Source organism: Podarcis cretensis (genome assembly GCF_951804945.1).
Source record: "Podarcis cretensis genome assembly, chromosome: 9".
NCBI lineage: Eukaryota > Metazoa > Chordata > Lepidosauria > Squamata > Lacertidae > Podarcis > Podarcis cretensis.
This window is the reverse complement of record NC_137178.1, coordinates 29024480-29042961: the sequence shown is the minus strand read 5'-3', so window position 1 is coordinate 29042961 and position 18482 is coordinate 29024480. Positions and strand designations below refer to the sequence as shown.

Here is an 18482-nt window from a genome sequence, read left to right as displayed (position 1 = left end):
CTACTTCATAGCACACACACAAAACTGGGAACCAGCTGTCAATCTTAACTTTCCAGTGTATGCAAAACAGATATGGACAATACTCTGTTGTTGTTGTTGTTTTAAATCATATTAGTTAAATATATAAAACAGTACATGATTCCCCTGCCCATTTACACAGGCCCTGTATACCTGAAGGAGTGTCTCCACTCCCATCATTCAGCCCAGACACTGAGATCCAGCTCTGAGGGCCTTCTGGTGGTTCCCTCACTGTGAGAAGTGAGGGTACAGGGAACTGGACAGAGGGCCTTCTCGGTAGTTGCGCCCGCCCTGTGGAACGCCCTCCCATCAGATGTCAAGGAGATAAAAACTACACAATTTTTAGAAGTCATCTGAAGGCAGCCCTGTAAAGGGAATTTCTAAATGTTTCACTGTGGTTTTATGATTTGTTGGAAGGTTCCCCAAGTGGCTGAGGTTATATTGTGTCCACTGCGGTGCTAGTCTAGAGTCCACAACATAGAAAGAATCAGTGTTCAAATTACAGCAGTAGGAGAGGAAAGGAAGTGAGGTGGCACATATCACAGAATTTAGCTTTTCTTCACACAGGAGTCAATCTGGAAGGGCTGTAGCTCAGTGGCCGAAAGGTTTTGGGAACGGCTCCAGGTTCAGTCCTTGATAACACCCACTAGGACTGGGAATGACTCTTGTCTCAAACCCTCAATAGCCACTGCCACGCAGTGTGTATTACAAACTTGGTGGCACATTTGGACATCTAAGAAACCACATGCCAAACACCAGGCAAAGTTCCTACTACAACCCTGCCTCCAAAAACAAGCAGTCCCCACACCAAACCACCCTATAAAAAAGTGAGAAATATTCAGTCTTTAAAAAGAGGCCTTGGTAGGTGTTGTGGGGTATTGTGGTACCTATGAGAACCACATTGGGGAGCCCAGTAAAGTTTGATGGATCAGTGGTCTGACTCAGTATTGGTTATAGGTTTGGTTCTTACTACAGTTTTAAACATAATTACAGGTAGGTAGCCATGTTGGTCTGCCGTAGTCGAAACAAACAAACAAATTCCTTCCAGTAGCACCTTGGAGACCAACTAAGTTGGTTATTGGTATGAGCTTTCGTGTGCATGGAGCTTTCGTGTATTTTTTGATTTTTTTAAAAAAATAATAATTGTGTGGCTTATTTGCTGAGTTGTCATGATGTAATCCTGTTTTGATGCCAGGCATTAACAATTTTGGTGTCATTCTCAGAGAAAAGCAATATAGCTGGTGCCTTGGCTCTTTTTGTATTAAATATCGGCAAGTTTCTGGAGAGGGTAAGAAAGCTGAAGCACATTTCAGTTTTCAGGAAAATGTATTTATTTTTTATAAATTTATATAAATGCCAAATGGCATCTGTCATGAATGAAAGAAATAAACAAATATGCTGGAAGCAGACACACAGGGAAATTAAAACCAAAACCCATAAAATGAATACATGACAACTTCAAAGGGGGCAATCTGAGTCCATCTGGAATATTTTTTGTGTATATTTACCATGAAAGTGATCTCGGTGGCCGTGCAGACTTCTCGTCTCTGCATTTATTTTCCTTTGTTTCTTTTCCGCATGATGCCAACTGTGAGCAAATACAGTCAAACTTCTTATGCTACAGCATAAATCAAATCTTCTCAGTATTTTTCCTTTCTTTCACCATCTTCCTGGGAAAAGGAAATTGGTGATCGGGTAAAATGGGTGCTATTTGAAAACTTTAAATACACATTTATATTGGGAAGTTGGGGGGGGGGATGTACTAAACCTTGGGTAGGTCACTAGGGGCACATTAGCAAACTGCTAAGGCTCCAGTGTGTGGGCTGTACATTAAACTCACTCCTTGTGTCAATTGATGGTCAAGACCAGTATGAGAGCCAGTGTGGTGCAGTGGTTAGTGTCGGACTAGGACACGGGCAACCAAGGTTCTAATCCCTACTTGGCCATGAAGCTCACTGTGTGACATTGGACCAGTCTCTGCCTCTCAGTCTAGCATAAGAACATAAGAATAGCCTGCTGGATTAGGCCAATGGCCCATCTAGTCCAGCTTTCTGTTTTCACAGTGGCCAGTCAGATGCCTCTGCGAAATAAGTGAGCAGGGTTGTTGTGGAGATGAAATGAGGCGGAGGAGAACCATGTACACTAGCTTGATCTCCTTGGAGAAATAGGTGGGATATAAAGGCTACAAATAACACATATTCCATTTCTGGATCCTAAACTGCCCTCATGCATACTCCCCACCCTCACCCCCTGTAACGACTATGTTCTGTTTTTGGGTGCTACCAGAGGTGTGTTTATTCTGGGACTGATGATGTCGGTGCATGATGCCATCAAAATACCAGCCCGCCCATCCCCCGATTTAAACCAGATTTACCCTTTCCAGATTAAATGGGGAGGGGGGGGGATGTAAATGGTATTTTGATGCCAACAGTTCTGTTTGGGTGCTGCAAAAAATAGTAACAATAAATATATGAGGAGCATGATTGCAATATCTCAGTGACCAGCTTGGAAATTCAGTCCCCATCTATAAGCCCCCTCAAGTGGTAGCTATGAGCCTTATGATCTCTGACATATAAAAGTACACTTTCCACTGTTTCTTTTCCTCCTTTCCTTGATTTATACTGGGAATACATGTGGATAACTGTTCTGAGAATTATTTGAGCAGCTAGGTCATTTTAGGCATCTCTGAAGCAATTACAAAAAATTATGGAATTTGGCTTTTGAAGATGCTCAGAATTCTTGCTAACTGTCTCAAAGCAGTGAACAGAATATTGGCTTCAGCTGGTTTCCCATCTCTGCTCAGCTGCAAAACTTGCCAGATGAATATTATGCCTTTTATTTGATCTACATGGGGCTGTTCTTGAAGATGATTCAGAAACCTTCAACTGGTCCAAAATGCACCCACCAGATTTCTGGTCGGAGTTTCATTTGGTGTTCAAACATCCCTTTTTTAAAAACAGCTGCAGTGGCTATTCTGTTAGACTGGGATAGTAAACATACACATACCAGAGTCTTGTATGTGGCTTAAATACTAGCAGATTTATTGTAGCATAAATAGATGTTGATTCTGAGAGTAAAGTGTTAGAAGTAAAGTGTCCAGAAGTCTAACTCAATTCTGCCAATTCCCCACCAGTTGAGGGATTTGATGCAAAGCCACTAATCTTTGTGTTTCATCCCAGATAAGAGGGGTCCACAGCAGACATTTTCCTACTGGAAAAGCTTCAGGTTGCCTAAAAGCAAACACTCCCCCGTGCCCAAGCTCTTTTTATTATGGGTAAAATTGGAGGACAAAGTAAAATTTGATTGTCTGTCATTGATAGAGGAGTGTTTTTGATGTACCTGTGCCTTTTGGCCAAAGTAAAAGTTGGGAAAACCTCTTCTGCTGCTATGTTTCATCTATGTTTGGTGGTAAAAAGCACAAACAGTGGCAGCTCAGCATTTGCCATATTATAAGTGTTTTTGTACTGCATCTAACAGACTTCGCTGGTAACCCTTATCTAGAATGCAAACCTTCTGGTATTTGCTTTCATCCTTAAGTCATCTAAACCCTAGATTATTGAGTTTGGGGAGTGTTCCCATCACAGGTGTCTTTTGAAGCTGATTCGCTGTTTTTTTAGACTGGATCAACAGACAGCTTGAATAGCACAGTACAGCAGTCCAAGAGCATCGTACAAACACATGCCCGCCCTGGTCTAGTCCTGAAGTCACTCACGTAGGAATAGCAAAGCAAAAAGCTGCATAGGCTACAGTATTGTGTACTCTGCCAAGGTAGGCATGCACCAGAGTGCAGCATCAATGGATCCATGACCATTCCAGCCCAAGCTGTATCCTGTACTGAACCCACATCACCCTTCCCTAATTGCATGGCTAATTTGTTGGTCATGGTATTAATATAGCAAGAATAGCATCATTCTTCCTCTTGCATTTGAGCCTCATGAGCAGGTTAGTGCTGGCACACACCTGCACTTAGAATCTGGCATATTGTTTCCATCCCCCTAATGTGCTGGTTTTGGTTGATCCCTAAAGGTCAGTCCAAGAACTGCATGTTCTGGAGTAGGGCCCAGTTTGATTACGCATTGCAAGTGGACAATTTATTGATTTTTCTAGTGCACTGAAATGTGTTTTTAATTTGTTTTGTGCCATTTAATAATTCCTGGCATACTGTTAGCATGAACTGCCCATAGCACTAGTTTTCTCATTTATATATGTATATTAGCACTGATATATTGAGGTGTTTGTGTTAGATTATTTGTGGTTATTTAAAATTCTGAACTTCCCAGTTATTTTTTTCAAGGTGTCACCAAAAGTTCAAACTCTAAACAAACGCACTATTTAGTTTCCAAAGTTTCCAGAGTAGTTTATGCTGGCATTTGAAACTCAGCTAAAATTGTATGGAGATCTGGCTCAAATATTTATAATGCCAGCTTGAAAAAAGGTCATTTCTTGTGTCTTTGCAACAGGCAGCAGAGTGTGCTGGAAAGCTGTTTATCTTCCATTCTTCCCTGCCGACTGCAGAAGCACCAGGGAAGCTGAAAAGCAGAGATGATAGAAAATTGGTCAATACAGAAAAAGAAAAGGTATTTCAGTGTTGGTTTGTTTTTTTGTACGCAACTTAGTACAGAAATATATGTTACTCTCAATGGGTAACGTGAAGCTATAGATCTGTTTTTTACTTCAATTAATTTCAGATTCAGGGGGATTGTTATTGGGAATGCAGTGTTCCGGGAAAAGGAGATTTTCCCATCGTTCCTCAGGACTAAAATAGCATCACCCTGAATCACTACAAGGGTCATAAAAAAAGTTCCAGTTGGTGCCCGTGGGAACCTTTTTTTAAAAACTTCTCTACCTGTGCTGCGGACTACACTGATTTTAGCTCTTTTTGCAGCTGGAGGCATGGAGATAACACTTTACTTATTATTCATTTTACCATAAGAGCCCAAACTACATGCTATGCTTAATGTACAGTGTGAAGGTATGCGATCAGGATTGGAGGTTTATTAAGCATAGCATGTAGTTTGGCTCCTATGGTAAAATGATTAATAAGTAAAGAGTTATGCTTAGTAGATATTTAATACAGCAGCAATCATATCTCTAAACTGAATATTGGTTTTTGTTAATCGTCTTTCCCACCCAGGAATTCTTTTGATGATTCTTGTCATTGTTTAAGGGCGCCTTTCTACTAAACATTTATTGCATAAGTTACTGCTGGAATTTTCCTTGAGTTTTGCTGTTAACTACTGCATTTAATATATTGGGTTTATTTAAACTGATTCTTTCTATTGTTAACCAGAGTGTATGTTTAAATGATTGCTACTAATGAAATAGTTTATTTGTAATTAATGTAAACAACCTTGGGAAGATAATAGTCTTTGAAAATGGGTTAAAAATATGTGAGATAAAGTAAAATAAAATATGCATTTGCCCTTGAAGTTGACATGCTATGTTAACATTAGCAGCTTCATACGCAGTGCTGCTTGAGTATTCTAAGAAACAAAACAAAAAGTGCCATTTTGAAAGCTTCTTTATACATCTTGATTCAAAACTGCAACCAAACATAGACTAAAATGGGCTCCTTTGATCTCTGTAACCATCATGCAAAATTTAGTTACAATATCTTAAGAGGTATCCAAATGCATGGTGAACAAACAACTCTATGTGAAATATATCGGATATGGGTACAGTAGACCTTTTAAATGTTTTCGATGTGTTTGCTTTCCTATTTTTTCTGCTAATTCATATTGAATTATGTCAGGTTGTTCTCATGAATGGTGTTTTGTTTGTGCATTGCTCAGTACTTGCCTTTAAACTCTCCAGACACTGTTTCAACCCCAGACAAATATTTATGAGACCCTGGCCAGAGACTGTGTCGCTAGTGGCTGCTGCGTGGATCTGTTCCTTTTCCCAAACCAGTATGTTGATGTAGCCTCCATGGGCCTTGTAACAATGCACACTGGAGGAACCCTGTACAAATACAACAATTTTCAGGTAAATGTCAGAAGATTCTCTTTCTGTCCACTTGGATGCATGGAATTTGACGTGCATAATATGCTGCTGTTTCACCTGCAAACGAAATAGTAAAGATCTAATGGTGTCCTCTAATGGACCAAATGTAGATTTGGAGATAAGTCACAGCATGTCTAGGTTAGATACTTACTGTTGTATCCGGAGTTTGTGAAAAAGCATTGCTTATTTATACAATATGAACTAGAGCAGAGCTGATACTACAACTCTAATCTTAAAAGGTAATTGCTGAGGGAAAAGTGCAAATGCATGCTAATCTTCTACTGAACTGAGTTCTTGCAAACCCCTGAATCTTTTTAATGAAATATCTGCTACTCTACATCAGTATTAAAAATAAAGCCGTTGGCACAACATTGAAGCAGTGAATGTGGTTAAAAGCAAGCTCTGTCTTCAGTGGCGTAGCGTGGGGGGTGCAGGGGGGGCCGGCCGCACCGGGCGCAACATCTGGGGTTAGGGCAAATCCACGGGTTAGGGGCGCAAATCCACGGGTTAGGGGGCATAAATCCACGGGTTAGGGGGCGCAAATTACTTGCCTTGCCCCGGGTGCTGACAACCCACGCTACGCCACTGTCTGTCTTGATCAAGGAAAACAGTTTCTGAGAAAATAATTTCAGATCACTAGCTTTCAAATGTATGCTTGCTCCAGTTATTAATTTAGAAAACAGGCATTTCGTTTGTTAAACATCCATTATTGATTCTTGGATTCATTTGAAAGATGTGGGCTTTCGTTACTAGTATTACGTCTGAGAAGTTAACAAGCAGGTTGAGCTTTTTTTTATAAAAAGTCTCCTGGAACATTGGTGAGTCTGAGAGCCCTATGAAAGTTTTTTCACTGTACTCCTTATTAAAAGGAGTACCTTTTAATATAAAAAGTTATAAAAAGTTGAATACCACTGAATTTAAGTGTCTGCAATTCTGTTCAAGTCCTGGAACAACTTTCAGCATGTTGCTGCCATCCAGTGGCAGGTCTACAATTTGCTTAAGAGATCTCTCTATATTTTCATTTAGGTCCATTCTGACAGCCCCCAATTTCTGAATGATCTCAGGAAGAGTATAGGAAAAAAGATGGGATTTGATGCTATCATGAGGGTTCGTACTAGCACAGGTAACAACTAGAAATTACAAGTGGTGCCTGTGGTAGAAATTGCAATGTGCTGTACTCAGTTCAGTTCTCCAATCCCTTCAACAGTTAGTCAGCATTTTGTAGTCATTAAGCATACTCATTCCTCAGTCAGCTGTTTTTTGGGGTTCCCTCTACATTCCTCCCACTTTTTTGTACCTCGGGGTTCCCTTAAGGTTTCTGATAGGTCTTTGATGCTGGTCCTGTTGTAACTGCATAATTGACTGCCTGAACCAGAGATAGTGAGAGAAGGTTTTTTTCTGGCCCAACTACTACAGTGGTGCCCCGCAAGACGAATGCCTCGCAAGACGAAAAACTCGCTAGACGAAAGGGTTTTCCATTTTTCGAGGTGCTTCACAAGACGAATTTCCCTATGGGCTTGCTTCGCAACTCGAAAACGTCTTGCGGGTTTGCTTCCTTTTTCGTAAAACCGTTAATACCCGGGGAATCCGCGCTCTGCAAGATGAAAAAATCGCAAGACGAAGTAACTCGCGGAACGAATTAATTTCGTCTTGCGAGGCACCACTGTATTCAGCTTTCTTAGTTGTAATTCTCCACACTTTTAATGGAACAGTCTTAGTGTGGCATTGGGAATCCAGCAAAAGCAGAGGAACAGGGTTAGGTCATATGTAAACATATGTGAACAAGCCATGCATGCTTTCCAAATGAGAAACTGCCAGTGTCCCAGGATTTAATAAGTCTTTGAATCCCATAGTTCAGAATACATTAGCAACTGCTGGCAGCTTCCCAAATCTAGTAGTCATGGATAATCTGGACTGATGTTATGGTTGGCCCCATTCATCTCTAGCAATGGTGTGTTTCTGAAGGTCAATTAACACATTGCTTCTCGAGTTGAAAATACCATCACACGGTGATTTAATCTTTTTGTCAGATTCATTTTAACATTTCGTATGAATGTTCCGCAGCATAGTGTCATGGCATTCATCGCACAAGGGCAAAGGTTTGAGAACTAACATAATAAATACCAACTGTTGCCACACAGAGCAATTTTCGAGTGAAATGTTAGCCATGTGAAACTGACAAGATAACAGAAATCTGTGGTTGCCCTTCCACATCAAGTAACTTGCACATCAGTCCTGAGGATGGAAGGAGGGCAGAGGAGGAATGCCACCTCTGACAGTCTTTCAGCTCTGGTGCTGATGCTGCTGATAGCCGGCAGTCCATACATGAGATTATTTTGCAACCTGCTCTAGGTTTCAGGGCTACAGACTTTTTGGGAGCTGTTTACATGAACAACACCACAGATGTCGAAATGGCAGCAGTAGATTGCGACAAAGCAGTGACAGTGGAGTTCAAGCATGATGACAAGTTGAATGAAGACAATGGAGCTTTAATCCAGGTAACAAGTTGTATAGGTTCATGTGCTTGGTCTGTTCAGGGTCTCTCTCTGTGATTGATAAATGTGTACAGCATTCCAGACATTTCCTCCTAAAGTAAGTCTTGTGTTATAAGAGTTTTCCAGCATTCCAGACACTGATATTTTCCCACTAGGGAAATAAGATCCTTTGGCCATGGTTACTGCAAATGTGGAATGGGAAGGCACCATCTTGTCCTTTGCCTCAGGCAGCAAAATGGGCCCTTTCCTTTCTCCATCATGTGAGCTAGCAACCATCCTGAGGGCACAAAATAAAAGGAAATATCCACAAAGTTGAAGCAGCAACCTAAGGAAACCTTGCTCTTCTAATGAGAAATAGGTTTGAATCTGGATGGAAGCTCCTCCTAGCATAAGCATAACATTACACAGATTTATCTTTCTGTTCATGAGAGGGTCAATTTATTACAAAGATGGTTTCTACACTATAAGAAAGACAATTCTGGAAGGAGGAATATCACTAGCAATATCAAGCATCCAATGGTTATCCATGACACCTGCAAAGCCACATTCTACTTTCCATCTTGGACTTCCACATTGGCAATGGGATAGTGACCTCCCATACACTTGAGGGCAGCTGACTAGCTTTAGGTTGTACAGGGGGAACAGAGGACTGCTGAATAGTCCCCCAGCACCTGCCACCTGAAGTAGCTGCCTCACTATGCCTAATGGTAGAGCCAGCCCTAAAGGCACTCTCCCTTACTGATCATATTGGCGAGCACGATCCAGTGCTCCTCTCATAGCAGGACGAGAGAAAAGAATTGCAAGGAGACATGTGGATTGTTATTAGAACAGAATGGATGCAAATCTACTGCAATGAAACTACAGCAGTTTTGCTTCCCAGTGTCCTATTAGAGAGAATTGAAAAGCTGAGTATTTCGCCCCGCCCCCAACTTTTCTGCCTCAAAAGAGTTGATGCAGCGATTCTTTAAAACCTAGACGTGCTATAAACTTCCACATGAGGTGAAGACTTTTTATTTTGTCATGACTGCTTCCTCTCTCTCTTTTTGGTGCAGGTTGCAAATCTAGTTCTCAAAATGACCTAAACCCTTCACTTTTAGTACAGTTAGTCATCCGTCTTGAAATATAGTCCATGAGTCAGCCACAAATCCTTGTTGTAAATGTGGTACAATAAAATATAATGAGCCTTGGCAAGGATGAAGGCGTTCCTTAGGAAAACACATCTCTGCCCTAAGCCCTTGTATATCAAAGGGAAATAGAGGGTGTCTGTCTTGGTACCACATGAAGAGCTGAATCAGAACCATATGGTTCTGGTTTTAGCACCTGAGGCTCCCTTTAAGATGGGATAGAATATCACCAGGTTTGGGGGGTGGGGTGTCACAAGACCCACTGTAGTTGTGATTGAAATTTTTTATACTGTTTTAAATGTGGTATTTCACATAGTTGTGACCAGCCCTGGGACCTTGTAATAAATATATTAATACCGATAGTAAGAGATGAAATTACGGTTTCTGAAAAGTGAATTTCACTTTTATGTTAATTGCAGTGTGCAGTTCTTTACACATCCATGAGTGGTCAAAGACGACTGCGTGTACATAATATTGGCCTTAACTGTAGCTCCCAGTTAGCTGAGGTCTACAAGAGCTGTGAGACCGATGCGCTTATAAATTTCTTTGTTAAAACAGGTAAGATTTGGATGTATTCTTTGGGGAGGGGAATTTGAGGGTGGCTGTGGAGCCTAACTTCTTGAGTAATGCCAAGTATTATAAATCAGAGATGGCACGTCAGAGACACATTAACTTATTGGATGCATGAATAAAATGTCCTAGGTGTTGCATGTAGCTGGTAATCCTCTTAAGTCAACTTCTTATGTATTTGCTAGGTTCTTACGCAAATCACAATCTCATAGTTTAATTCCACAAATTGTAAGTAAGAATATTGGCATATTTACGTCACATCCCAGGGGCATGCTTGTGTCTTGGATGTATGATAGAAACCCATTCTGAGTACTGTTTTCACTTTCATATGATTCACATTTTAAACCAAGAAGATATCTCTCTGGGCAGGTGCAATTTATTGGACTTGGATCTGCTTTAAAAGGTCTGAAATGTGTTATTAAGAAGTTGATCAAATAAAACTCTGGTTAGTAGTTGACTTCTTCTTAATTCAGTAAATAAAATAAAAGGATGTTGCTTTACTCAGCTGTCTGTGGAAAGGTGGTATGGAGGAGCAAAACAACTTCAGTTTCACCTCACTTTCATACCATTATAGCTTACAAAGCCATTATCAGCCAGCCATTGAAGACTGTCCGTGAGATCCTGGTGAACCAGACAGCTCGCATGTTGGCATGCTACAGAAAGAACTGTGCTAGCCCATCTGCAGTGAGCCAGGTATTTTATTTTTTTCAGCTCCAAATGTTTGAGTTTTATGCAATGTTGGCTGATGGGGTTTAGCTCTGAAATCCCAGTTTTGAGCATGGGAGTTTGACAGAAAGCTGTACCTTCTAAGAAAATATTGGCCCTCCATGATTTTTAGTATGCAGTTTTGATTTCCACCACGTCATCTAACGAGTTTTCCCATTGCAGCCTAGATTGTAAGTCCAACAGATGGCAAATCCCCCCCCAAAAAAAAAATATCATGCCAGTGTAAATGCCAGCACTGGTCCTTCATATGTAAGTGCGGAACCCTTTCTCACTCTGTTACTTTTTTAGCACTGGGGGTTAAGCATGAGGTAATGAAGAATGCAAAAATATCACTTTGCTCATTGCCTAATTAATCAGTAAGAGAAACATTGTATATTTTTCACCAGTTACATCATCACCTTAAAACCATGGGAGGTAAGCACTACCTGCTATCTTGGCATAAAAAACACCAAAACAAAACTTTGACAAAGTTAATTCCCTCTCGTGGACTTTTCCAGCCAAAGATATTTTCAGCTTTAATTATCTTTTTCGTGACCGTATTGCCCCCAGGTTGTTCTAGGCAAATCTTTATTTTTGTGCTGTGTGTGTCCACACATAGAAAAGGGCATAGAAAAAGAAAAGGGCAAGGTATGTGGTGAATTTTGGTGCAGTTTCCACTGGATATTGTATCCCATCACAAACCGCTTTCCTGCTTAATCATCATATTGGCATGTACTGTACTTACTTTATATGTTTACCACAAAATCAGCCCTTACGTCACCTAGAATTTGGACAGTCAAAGGCAATTTTCAGCTACAGGCAACCCCTGATTTGTGCCGGGGTTACATTCTGGGTCATCATGCGCGGCAGCAGAGTGCGCACAAGTCTGTTCTGCACCATGTGCCGTTGTGCACATATCAAATGCATGTAAACAGCGGTGTAGCTAGCTGCTCGGGTGCCCGGGGTGGTGCACCCTGAACCCAGGAGCAGGGCAAGCTGCCCATGGGGTGGAGCAAGCCACCCATGGGGCGGGGTGAGCCGGGGTAGGACTCGCTGCAGGGCTTCCAAGGAGTCTGCCCACTGCCTCCCCATCAGCTCTAGGGCAAAAGAACAAAGAGTAAAGGTGCTCCCAATTAAGGTTTACACCCCCCCCCCGACTCACCCTCATCACTTCATTGTCTTGCAACCCAATCTTACAACCACCTTGCTTTCTGTGCTGCCAGATTATCTGCTCATTGTGACTTTGGGCTGGGCGGATGTAGGCTTCCCAGTGAGAGAGAGTCTATTAACTCTCTCTCTTCCAGTTCTTCATCTCCTAGCTGTTCACCACCCAGTTCTTCACAACTTTTGTCTTCTGAAGTATGCCCCTCTGCAAACCACTGTTCCATATCTATACTGTCCCACTGCTCCTGGGAAGATTCAGGATCCTGATCAGGAGCAGAGAGAGGGGGAGGCTCCCACCATTTCTCATCTGTGCAGCCCTCCTCAGCACGGTCCCTGACACACTGCCATTTCAGGCAGCGCAGAGCCTGCAGGCGCCCGAGCCACCGTGTCACTCCCAGGAGAGACATGTGGCTGCAGGCCCCATGGTAAGTGCTGCCCCCCCCATGTGGTACCCAGTGTGCCCCGTCCCCCCATGTAAATCAGTCGTTGCTTGTATGTGAAAATAGTGACTGAACAAACAATAAATGTCAGCCTTTGGTTTGTTTCCTTTGGCACCTGTCTGGTGAAATGCTCATTTAAAAATCAAACATTCAATGCTGAATGAACAAATGGTGCAGTAGTTTGACTTTACCTACTTTCTTGTCTTCCAGCTTATCCTTCCGGATGCAATGAAGGTCCTCCCAGTCTACATGAACTGTCTCCTGAAAAGCTGCGTGCTGATAGGCAAACCCGAGATTCCCACGGATGAAAGAACTTTTCACCGACAACTAGTCATGTCAATGGACGTTGCTGGCACCCAACTTCTATTCTATCCACAGCTTCTGCCAATTGTAAGTTGTTGAGAGAGGAGAGGTACAACAGCAGGTATCAGGGCTGGTGCCATCACGGACATCCTCCGGGAAGTGCTAGGGTGCTGGGAAAGCCTTACTTCATCACCTGACTGCTGATTTTGCTACCAGACAGTGACCACCACCTTGAAGCCACCATGCTTCCATGCTCACACACCAAAACGGACAGCATAATTTTACATACACCAGCCCAAATAACTCAGAGCAGGCATACAGTCCCAGCCCTCTGCTGGGTGGACAGACTGCCTGTCTGTTTGCCCACAGCAGCAGCCCAGTAGCAGAGCTGAGCCAACAGCTAGACATATCCCACTGGACTTGAGTTGCCATCACCGCCATTTTTAGCTACACCACTGGTAGAGCCAGTGTAAGTAAGACATTGGTTCTGGTGAGTGCATGTGCACAGACCTGGACACTGTACCCAAAACCACTTTCTTGCAACCTCCCCCAACACACACAACCCCTCAGCCACCTCTGAGGGCAGATGAGTGGCCCACAGCAGTTGCAGGAGGCAGCCTGGAAACATCAGACTCTGGAGATGGGCACTGAGGGCAGTTTACTCAGAGCCACGCAAAGGAGGCATTGTTGTTGGTAGGTACATTTTCATACATGAGTCAAATAGGAAAAAATTTTGTGCCCCTTAATGTCCATCTTTGAGCCCCTTATTCCACCTGCCTATTTCTGTACTTGCAATAACTTTGTACCATTCTGGTGATGCCAGTATAGTAATACCACAATCCACTGTTGTGGCAATGTGACAAACCCTGGTCATTCCTCAACCCGGGAACATGGGAAACAGCCTTGCACCAAGTGGACTATGGATCTATCTAGCTCATTATTGTCTGCAATGACTGGCAGTGACTTCCACAGTTTTAAGATGGGTCTTCTTCAACCCTATCGAGAGATGCTGGAGATTGTATCCAGGAAGATTTTCCTGTCCTTCCCAACTGGTTACAGAACCACTTGCAAGGCTGCAATACTGCAACATTGGGATGTTCTGCAGCCACTTCTTTTGCAATCTGTCCTGAACTCACATGTGCTGGAATATTTGCTTTATATAGTCAGAAAATGACCCCATAATAAAAGGATTGAATTTAGTCTATCCAGTGTTACTGGGGACAGTGGAAGGAGATGTCAGTTCAACAGCCTGCAGTTGGTGTGGCAGATGGAAAATAAAATTGTTTAGGTTCAAAAAATATTTGGAAAGGTGCATGATAAGCAACTAGAACAGCTTTCTACCATTTTATTCACCCAGCAACAATATTTGCACTGCTTACTTGCAGTGAACATACTATAAAGAAAAGGACTATGTGCTAAACAATGTAACATTATCATTACAGCACTCTATGGATGTAAAAAGCGACGTGTTCCCCTCTGCTGTTCGCTGTTCCGAAGAACGTCTGTCTGAAGGAGGACTATTCTTGCTGGCAAATGGGGTACACATGTTCTTGTGGCTGGGAGTCAGTGCCCCACCAGAGCTTATCCAGGGGATATTTAATGTGCCCTCCTTTGCACATGTCAGCACAGAGGCTGTGAGTACACAGGGTGGTATAAGATGGGGGTGGGGAGAGGTGTTGCATGCTTGCCTTGAAATGCAATCTCCAGCTTTAACTTCTGTTTAATGATAAAATGTCCACTGGCAAGTACAACTTTAAGATCATCACCCCCCCCCTTTACTAGTCAAGGGAGCTGAAAGTACAAACACTCTGCCAGTTAACAAGCAGGCAGTGGTAAAGAACCAGGGGTGGGTTTCTGCAGCTGAGGGCTATTCTGCATGAAAGGAAAATACTAAGTTTCTCACTACGAATATTAACTCCCCTCCTCATCTGCTCAGGTTAATAGCTACCCAGCTGTCGTTCTCCGGCTGCATTAGAACCGCACCCCAGCAGAGAGTAACATGTGGGTCAGCGTTCTTTAATTCAAGAGAAGCCCAACCCTTTACAGCTAAAGAGCTGTAGTATAAATTGGATGTGCAAACAGATTTTCTTTCTGTCCTACCCCCAGCCCATTCATAAGGCTTGAAATGTCCCAAATTAAAAAAAACAAACAAACCACACACACAGCAATTCTGCACACCTCCAGAGACTTCAGTATACAGTGGTACCTTGGGTTACAGACGCTTCAGGTTACAGACTCTGCTAACCCAGAAATAGTACCTTGGGTTAAGAACTTTGCTTCAGGATGAGAACAGAAATTGTGTGGCGACAGCGCAGCGGAAGCGGGAGGCCCCATTAGCTAAAGTGTTACCTCAGGTTAAAAACAGACCTCCAGAATGAATTAAGTTCTTAACCTGAGGTTCCACTGTACCTGAAGGAGCATCTCCACCCCCGCCGTTCAGCCTGACACTGAGGTCCAGCTCCGAGGGCCTTCTTGTGGTTCCCTCACTGCAAGAAGTGAGGTTACAGGGAACCAGGCAGAGGGCCTTCTCGGTTGTGGTGCCCGCCCTGTGGAACGCCCTCCCATCAAATGTCGAGAATAAACAACTATCTGACTTTTAGAAGACATCTGATGGCAGCCCTGTTTAGGGAAGTTTTTTATGTCTGATGTTTTATTGCTTTATCATCATCATCATCATCATCATCATCATCATCATCATTAATTATGTTGGGAGCTGCCCAGAGTGGCTAGGGAAACCAAACCAGATGGGAAGGAAGGAAGGAATGAAATAAATATTATTGAAATCCTCTTTAAAACTCTAGTACTTTCTGCGACTTGGGAAAGGAAGTAAGTTAACATAACATGGGAAGCAGAAAGGAAACAAGCAAAAAGCTATATGCAATTGAAAAGCAAAATGTCATTTATAGAAGAAAATCAGAATTCACATGGTATTAAGTTGCAGCGGTAGCCCCCATTTATGGGAATTGTTGTGGTGCATGTATTTAACTGGGTTTTCATGTTACAGAGAGCTAAGTTGCAGCTGTTGGCATAGCAGCCTATATAAAATTTCTTTGCTTTTTGTAATATCTAAGTTGCAACTTAATATGGGTGATTAAGACCCATATTAAGAGAATGGATTTAAGACTTTATTCCTTCTATGGTCCCAGTCTGGACCACACACACACCACTGCTATTTGCTCCAGAAGAAAGTTACAATTGACACCAAATACTAGCGACATAGTGTAGAAGATCTGGATTGGGAATATGGGTAGGGGCAAAGGTTTTAATCCCCTATTACCCCAGAATCTGGAAAAGAAAATGAGGCTGGCCAAAGTAAGTAATCAGGGCTGCTTACTGCAACAAATACAATGTCCAAACCCATGAACAATTATAATCAAAATAAATCCACAGTTGCAAATAATAATAGTAATCCAGATTAAAATCCAATGTAATTTGGTCACGCCATAGAAACCCCCCATCTCCCACAATATGTAAATAAGGCCGTCTTTTGACCCAAATCAATTCTTTTATACATTAATTTTCTGTGCGTTTTTATCATGCAGACACTTCTTCCTGAAGTGGACAATCCCTACTCTAAGAAACTGAGATCAATGATTGATCATCTGCAGAGCAAAACACCTTATTCCATGAAGGTAACAGATTAAATTTCCCTTGTAATGCTATTTTTAAAATGCTTGCTGAACTGTGCAGTTTTGACATGGGGATAGCAAACAGAACTTCTTTCAAACCTTTTCTGCTGTGTGTTCAGTTTGTTGCAAGGTAAAACAGAGTCAAGGCAGTATTTTTGAATTCTTAACACCTGGATCACAACTTTTCTTTTCAGATCCTGATTGTGAAGCAAAGGGAGCAAGCAGAAATGGCTTTCAAACAATTCCTGGTTGAAGACAAGAGTATTTATGGAGGAGCTTCTTACGTGGATTTCTTGTGTTGTGTTCATAAAGAGATCTGTCAGCTGCTCAACTAATGGATGCTTGAATATTAATTCTCTTTGCATTTTGTCAAAAGGGACTATTCTTAAGTGACCAACCACCAGAAGGTGCTTTTTAACGCTACTTTTTTGTACAGTTTCTAATTCCATACACTAGTGCCCCTTTTCATAATAATGTAGCATAGGCAAGTCTGCGCTCAGGTATAACTCCTATGGGAGAGCATTTATTGTTCTTTAAAAGGAAAAATATTTCTTATGGCAAGATCTGGAATCCTGGAATCTTTCAATGCTTAAACCGTGTGGTTTTCATTTCATAAACTTTCAATAAATTGCAAAGCATTAGAAAGTTGTTACCTTTGATTTTTAGTGCTCATGAACTGATCGTTTTGTTCTCAGCCCTGTTTTGTTTTGGTCTATTTACAGTTTCAAGTTGATATACATTTAAGTAACTGTTCTTTTCATTTTGTGTGCTGTGATGCACCATGGTAACCAAAATATCATCCTTAGGATGAAAGGCTTAAAAACAGGGGTAACAGACACAGTGTCTTCCAGACATTGTAATTCCCATCCCTGACCATTGGCCATGTTGGCTGAGACTGATGGGAGTTGTAGGCCAACATCTGGAGACTATACTGCCTGTTCCTGTTGCTTAAAGCATTTGTGGCGGATAAAACAGATAAAGTGGGCAAAAGCTTTTCTCCCTCTTGTAACATTAGAACTTTTAGTAACTCAATGAATGGCTGCTGTAACTAGGTAGGTCTTTGTTTCAGCCAGCAGGGTGCTACTTATGCACTAAACCAGTGGTTCCCAATTAGCTAAGTATTGCAGTCCTCTTGTTTTTCTGAAGCCAAGCTCTGGACCTCCTACTTTTGAAAAATGTTGATATATCTGGAGTAGTTTTTGTTTTGTGAATGGTGCCACGATACCCTCCAACATGTCCCAGTGCAAAACTGGGATGCCGTCTTCTGTGCTGCACTCCCACATGAATCACATTACCCACATGAAAGCACAGCCGCAATCTGATATGTTTGGGGGCGAAAGCACAGCCCCCAAAAGCAGGCTGTGCCGGACAATTGACAGGTATGTGCCATGGACTCACCGGGTGGGCTCCCAATTGGGAACCACTACATTAAACTGTTTGTTAAGAAAAAGTGTCCTAGCTTGTTTAACAGCTTGATACATTTTCCATCTTCATCTCGGTCTATCCTGTGTTCTGTTGCATCATAACAAACAGTATTTCATAGTTTTTTATTACAAGAAGCCACTATCGCTATACTACACTGTTCTTGCAAAAGGACCCTACCTGACCAGACTTAAGTGTCCATGATGTAGTCCACCTTCATGTTTCCATAAGTGCCTCTAGGAAGTGCGTAAAGGACATTAAGCCATCTCCTGGTGTTCATCCCAAGCTTCTGGTGTTTGAAAGTATATTGTCTCTGATTATGAGTTTTCGTTCAGCTGTTGATGGATGTATATGAATGTCTGATTCTTTTAAAAAGCCATCTAAATTTGTAGAACATAATATTCTTCAGAAGCTGGAAATTACTACCTTGAGAAATAAACTATTACTTTAGTCCTACAGTAGCTTTTATCTTTACTTAACTGAGACCATTTTAAAAACATATTTTACATCCCCAATTTTCTTGGAGTCGGTATTATACAGGATATAATCAATCTCATCCAGTGGTGCCCTCTCTCACGTAGGATGTGGAAATACAGTGGTCTTCTCATA

General features: G+C 41.9%; 1 protein-coding gene across 1 annotated transcript in view; it reads left to right on the top strand.

The window, feature by feature from the left end:
- Window positions 1-18331, top strand: part of SEC24D (SEC24 homolog D, COPII coat complex component) — a 61444-nt gene extending 43113 nt beyond the window's left edge. The window contains exons 14-23 of the mRNA XM_079990199.1: window positions 4479-4595; window positions 5833-6003; window positions 7048-7144; window positions 8374-8519; window positions 10060-10198; window positions 10785-10903; window positions 12730-12909; window positions 14265-14456; window positions 16365-16454; window positions 16646-18331. Of these exons, the coding sequence (XP_079846325.1) occupies window positions 4479-4595; window positions 5833-6003; window positions 7048-7144; window positions 8374-8519; window positions 10060-10198; window positions 10785-10903; window positions 12730-12909; window positions 14265-14456; window positions 16365-16454; window positions 16646-16786 (1392 nt within the window). The 3' untranslated portion in view covers window positions 16787-18331. The remainder of the gene's footprint in view (window positions 1-4478; window positions 4596-5832; window positions 6004-7047; window positions 7145-8373; window positions 8520-10059; window positions 10199-10784; window positions 10904-12729; window positions 12910-14264; window positions 14457-16364; window positions 16455-16645) is intronic.
- The last annotated feature ends 151 nt before the right edge of the window (window positions 18332-18482 follow it).